The sequence below is a fragment of the Limulus polyphemus genome, unplaced genomic scaffold, assembly GCF_000517525.1.
Source record: "Limulus polyphemus unplaced genomic scaffold, Limulus_polyphemus-2.1.2 Scaffold6135, whole genome shotgun sequence".
Taxonomy (NCBI): Eukaryota; Metazoa; Arthropoda; class Merostomata; order Xiphosura; family Limulidae; genus Limulus; species Limulus polyphemus.
Window position 1 is genome coordinate 32,965 of NW_013671745.1, and position 6,202 is coordinate 39,166.

Genomic DNA, 6,202 nt, shown 5'->3' on the forward strand with positions numbered 1-6,202 from the left:
AAATTCTTATCAATGCTGTAAGTGTAGCTACCAGTTTAGCTGCCAATTTTGATTTCATCCCTTTAAGTCGCACATTCAATCCCTTTTTTGCCCACACCTTTGTTTTCACACCCAAGGTGTTTTTGATTAGATATATATATTTTTAATTGAATGTTATTAATATATAACTTCCCAGAAGTTAGTCCCACAACTAATACAAAATTTATACATATATATATAAATTAAAAATACAAACGTAATAGGAAGACTATTCCACAGTCTAGCAACTCTCCCTTGAAGATCTTTAGTCTAAAAGATTACATGCACTATTTTAATTTTACATAAAACAGCTAATAGTGACCTCCTTAAATAAATTAAAACTGTTTCCAATTAACTTCAAGCTATTATGTTGATTTTAACGTTCCACTTATCACCTGGCATTTCAATTTGGAATATTACAGTGTTTCTTTATATATACCAAACCTGTTGTACTCAGTCATACAACATCATGATTATATAGAAACGTTATATTAACAGTTCATGGTGCAAGTCATTTCTCCAATTATGCAATAGGAACGTTAAGCCTCACTGTAAACTCTGTTTTAGATACTGCTAATTTTATGGCTTTATGTTATGTTTATGGCAGAATGAATGCACTGACAGCTTTCTCTTGAGTGAATCACCGGTGTTACATGACGTCCTGTCTTTACCCATTTAAGCTTTGGCGGTCATGTATAATTAAAAAATAAAAAGTGATTTAATCGAGTAAATTTGTTTTTATTTCAGTTGTCCTTTCAACATGGCATACATGATCCACCAGTGGTACGTGATGGAAGGTGTGACTTTATCATGCCCTCCGTACAAAATAAATGCTTTGATATATGACTTTGGAGATATGAGGTGCAGTTATATCTTATGGGTGCTGTGTACCACAGGTGGCTCATCAGATCCAACAGAAAACATACAAATGTACCACCAGTGGTGCATAATGTCATGAACGTGTTAAGCAAATCTTCCTCTTCTCTTTGTAATAAGTAATGTGCAGCACACATTTGACAAACATCATGACCCATTTAGAAATACAGGCAGTCTACAGTGTGCTGATAATCTTTTTACCTTTTTTAACCTTAAGATAATTTGGAAAAGGATACATTACATTTCACAAACATTTGTTTGTATTTCTTTGGCAAAAGTTTAAAATGTTTTAGGAACAGAATTTGCTGAACTAGTAACTTTGTAAAGCACCTGCATTTTCAGATTCATCAATGAATAATATTTTATGGTAGTTTCAATTGAAAAACCCTATCTTTTCAGTTTGTTACTTTGTGGCAAACCTACTAAGATTAAATGTGGCTGTCCATAATTTTGAATTGCTGGCCAGCTGTTGGGCTACTGTTTACCAGCAAATAGTGGGATTGATCAGAACATTATATTGCCCCCACTGCTGAAAGGGCAAGCATGCTCAGTGCTAGGTTTCGAACCCACAAATTGAAAATTGAGCACTCTAACCACCAAGAAATGCTAGGCCCACTCATATTTTAATAATATGTATTTGTTTCATTTTGTAAATGTGCCATAAATAAACTTTGTTCCCAAAAGATATAACAATTCAGTAAATTAAAAATATAATACATTCTAGTTCTTATATAAAATGTATATAATTTCTCCTTCGTATATTTAGTCTTCACATTTCAGTTCCTACCTAAATAGAAGATATGTAATTTCATCTTCATACATTTAGTCTTAACATTTCAGTTTCTGTCTAAACGAGTGGTACTACTTCTTCATTTATGTAGTCTTAACATTTCAGTTTCTGTCTAGAACGAGTGATACTACTTCTTCATTTATGTAGTCTTAACATTTCAGTTTCTGTCTAGAACGAGTGATACTTCTTCTTCATTTATGTAGTCTTAACATTTCAGTTTATTTAGAACAAAGATATACCTTTTCTCCTTCATACATTAAGACTTTATATTTCAGTTCCTATCTAAAACAAAGTAATATCATCTTTCCTTTGTAAATATAGTCTCAACATTTCAGTTTCTCTCCAAAATGAAGAAATACCATTTTTCCTTCATACATTTAGTCATGACATTTCATTTTCTGTCTAAAATAGATGACAACATATCATTTCTTTGTTTTTTATACATGTACACTGCATTTTATAGTTTATAGGTTTACAGTCATATATATTATGTGCATTAAAACATCACAGCATCTGAATATTGTTCATTTAATGGGAAAGTACAGAAAGAAATATTTGTTTAATACTTTAACTGTAGAAGAAACACTGCACTGGCTAAACCTAAAATAAGTGCAAGAACCTGTGTAACCATTTTACTTTATTATTATTATTGATGAGAAACTGTTTCAGCTGAATAACTACAGAAACTTTTAGAAAGAAAATTTCGTAGTAAAACAGATAATACTTACATAGCTTTATTATGTAAAAAAATGCTATGTTTGCATGACATTTTCACTAGTCTTTCAAAAAACTGAAAAGAAATATTTTTCACATAAAATTAGTATTTTGAATTTATTGCAAAGCAGGTAACTAGTACAATAAAAGTCACATCTTGTATTTTTTTAACCCTGAATTTATGACTTAACCAGGCCAAAATCCCTAAAATATTATGACAGTTTCATATCATCAGATCCAGTAGTACTAGTTTCTCACTTTGGATTATTGTATCAATAAAAATTTTAATCTAATGAAGCCAAACCAAACTACAAGAGCTTAGGATTTTGTTACAGCATCTATACAGGTTATTACTGCTGGCCTATTCTTACAATTGTTGATTGTTTTTTTTCTAGCATAAATTTGGCCAGAAACTTAGTTATTTGAACAAACAGTAATCACAAATATATGAATAAGAGCAGTAACAGACAGAGCACACAAGATTTTTAACCAAAGAAAGAATTCAGGTTAAGCTCATTAACATTTGAATCATCATCTTGAAGTTCCAACACAACAACAGCTTGTTTCACTATATTCTTTTTTTGGATACTCTCTCTCCCCATTTCCTTGATATTCTTTTTCTAATGGATAAGCCATGTAGTCACATCCACATTGAATACATGTATTGTACTTGAAATGCCTTTTCACTTTGCATTTACAAGTAATAGGAGGCATAAAATGTTTCCACAGTATCCTGTACTTGTTTTCTGTGCATTAAAACCAAAAATATGTTGGAAAAAAAGGAATTCACTTTTGGCCAAAAATGTAATATATTGGTTTGGTCATAGGAAGGTCAAATATGTTAAGTAACTACCCCATGACAAAAGTTACTGACCTTTTTTTTGTCATCACAGAATAGCTATAGTTCTACCATATTTTTAGTAAATTTTATAATTTTCCTGATGTTACATGCTCCATGTTTATCAACAATCTCGGCTTCGTTATGTCGAGAATTGGGGGTTGAATAATCAAAATCTTTAAAGTCTGCAGTAAAATTATTTGGTAACTTTTAAATATTTTTAAGAGACTCCACTTTAAATAATATCAAAAACAACCACCATTGTTTCAATAAGCTTAAATTGTTTTGTTTAATATTGATATTATGAAAATAATATTAACTTTTCCTTAAAAGTTTACATTTAAAAGTAGTTTCATAATGTACAAAGTGAAAAATGTACTCAAAAAAAGCTTGAAATAAATTTACCACATTTTTCTGTTAACTGTTAACCATCACTCTAACTATGCCTTTATTTTCTTTGTACAACTTATTAGAAAACCAACTACAAGTACTACTAAAACTATTTCATAGTGATGACATACCCCTTGAACATTCATATCTGTACACATTAAAAGTTTTTCTCTGAACTTATAGGGCTATTCATTACTTTCTGTATTCACTACTTTTTGCTGTTCCTCGATGTTAAGAAAACTAGTGAGTTTTCCGTGTTCTACCAACAGATTAACGTGAACATTCTCATGGTTTCGGAACCTTTCGATTTTCTTAACTCGGTACTCCCATGAATCAAGATATTCATAAAATGGACGTCTCTTGGTCTTTATTAACTCCACTTTGCCTTCATTGATGTGCTCATTGTAATCAATGACTTCCTGTGGATTGATTTCTTTCATTGTTCGGCATTTTGATGGTGAAGCAATCACTTGAGGGAAATTATCTCTCTCTTCTCGATACTCAACAACATGCAAACCCTTTTCTTGTGCTAACTGCTGGTGAGTTTTCTACAAATAATCAGTTACAATTAGTATGACATAAATACAAAAGGCTTGACAAAAATGTAACAGCTTGAAATTCCCAGCAAGTTACAGTAATTTATAAATTTTTGAGATATAATAATTCTTCTTTATTCAACTATAAATTTTAAACACACCAAAGTAAACCCATACATCTTAATTAGCAAATCCTTCACAAAATTAAATCAATCTATCCATTTCTATTTGAGTTTCATTATTTCTCTTCAATCCTTACCTGATTCTGAAGTCCTAGAAAGAAAGCCTTTGTCAAGTTGTTAATGTTGGTTGAACCTTCTACTTTAGCATATAGGTCTTTAATACCAATAATTTCACAGATGGTTTTTATTGCTCGATGACAAACAAGGCCAAACCCTACATAAATTTTTTAAAATTATAACTAAAATGACAAAAATCACATTTGGTTAAAGATGTTTTTAACACAATCTTCTTAATCACTCCATTTTAGTTTTTAAATTAGGTATGTGAAAAAACAGCACATTAGATCTATCTTATGACAGCCAAATTTACAGCCTGGATGACTACTCCACTTCACAACTTACAAGCTAAGCTGAACATATGACAATTGAAAGTATCTGAAATACTGTATGTTTGTTTGCTAAGATTGTTTATACAACACCAAAGGTTCATTATTGTTGCACAAAAAGTAAAATACAATTCTTGATGTACACATTTCTGTAGTAATGCTATGTTGTTAGATATAAGTGAATAAGAAAATATTTTTTGGCAGATATTTTTATATTTTTAGAATTAAACATTTTCTTACACCAACAAAACCTTTCCATTCTAACTTGGCTGCAGACAGTTTAAGGTTATTAATTTTAAACAACAATAACTAAATTCTTACAGTTGTATATGTATAAATAGATGTATTTTATAAATATTACAAAACGTAAATGTAGAATCACATAGGAAATTTTCCTTCTAACCAAAATACAAAATTGTAATTTACTGAAAAATAATTTTTTTAAGAAATCTATATTCAATCCACTACATTTTTTTTCAGTTCTACCTTTTGGTTTCTTCTTGACAAAAATTTGTGTTTTCCCAAAGCAAGTATAGAAATCGTGAAATACTGGAAAATAAAAATTTCTATATAGCATGTAAAATTAATTTTTTGCAGTGAAAAGTATCTCAGAAAACTAATAAATAAACACTGTATTTAAATTGTTCACAGATTCTACACAATGAAGAAAAGAACAAAAAGAGCTCACAAAAATTGTTTTAAATTCAAATTTTAAGTATGGTAGTACTTTTACTAGGGATCGACAAGAATCCCAAATAATTCATGTGCCAAAAACCACTGTATCGAATTCCTAAGTGAAGAACTGACCATTCAAAGCATTGGTTACAATATATTATGCAAGTATATACTAATAATACTCGTACAATAAAAAGGTAACTAACATTTCCAGTACAACAATTCAAAAATAATTTCTAAAACAGCAACTTTTTTTGTCTACTACCTACCTGATCACGTCAGTGGGGCTAGCACCTAAATGGCTCAGACTATTACTACAAGATTTTTCAGCTTATTTGACTGGTCTGTGAGTATCCACTTTTGATATTCCGATAAAAATCTGTATATATTATACCTGTATACGAGTATATATATATATATATAATATATACAGGTATATATAATATATATACACGAGACAGTTTCTAAAGGTAAAGTATATACTTTATACAGGTATAACATAAAAGTAAACAAACAAGGGTATTAAAACATTATGAATTTTAAAATGAAGTAGGGATCCTGCAATAAAAGTAACGAAACAGGAATTAAGACCAAAATAACAAATTTATAAAATTTAATCCCTACTTTGAAAACTTTATACACTTATCTGTAGGCCAATGTAAGGATTAAATTTTATAAATTTGTGATTGTGTTTTAATTCTTGTTTCAATACTTTTTATAGCAGGATCCCTACTTCATTTTAAAATTCATAATCTTTTATTAATCTTGTATAATAAACATACTTATTGTTGGACAGT

General features: G+C 29.7%; 1 protein-coding gene across 1 annotated transcript in view; it reads right to left on the minus strand.

Moving 5' to 3' along the window:
• Positions 1-3,645: 3,645 nt before the first annotated feature.
• LOC106473389 (putative 28S ribosomal protein S5, mitochondrial) overlaps positions 3,646-6,202 on the minus strand; it is a 6,110-nt gene continuing 3,553 nt past the window's right edge. Inside the window, exons 4-6 of the mRNA XM_022401837.1 lie at positions 5,217-5,312; positions 4,422-4,558; positions 3,646-4,174 (exon numbers count right to left, since the gene is read on the minus strand). Of these exons, the coding sequence (XP_022257545.1) occupies positions 3,812-4,174; positions 4,422-4,558; positions 5,217-5,312 (596 nt within the window). The 3' untranslated portion in view covers positions 3,646-3,811. The remainder of the gene's footprint in view (positions 4,175-4,421; positions 4,559-5,216; positions 5,313-6,202) is intronic.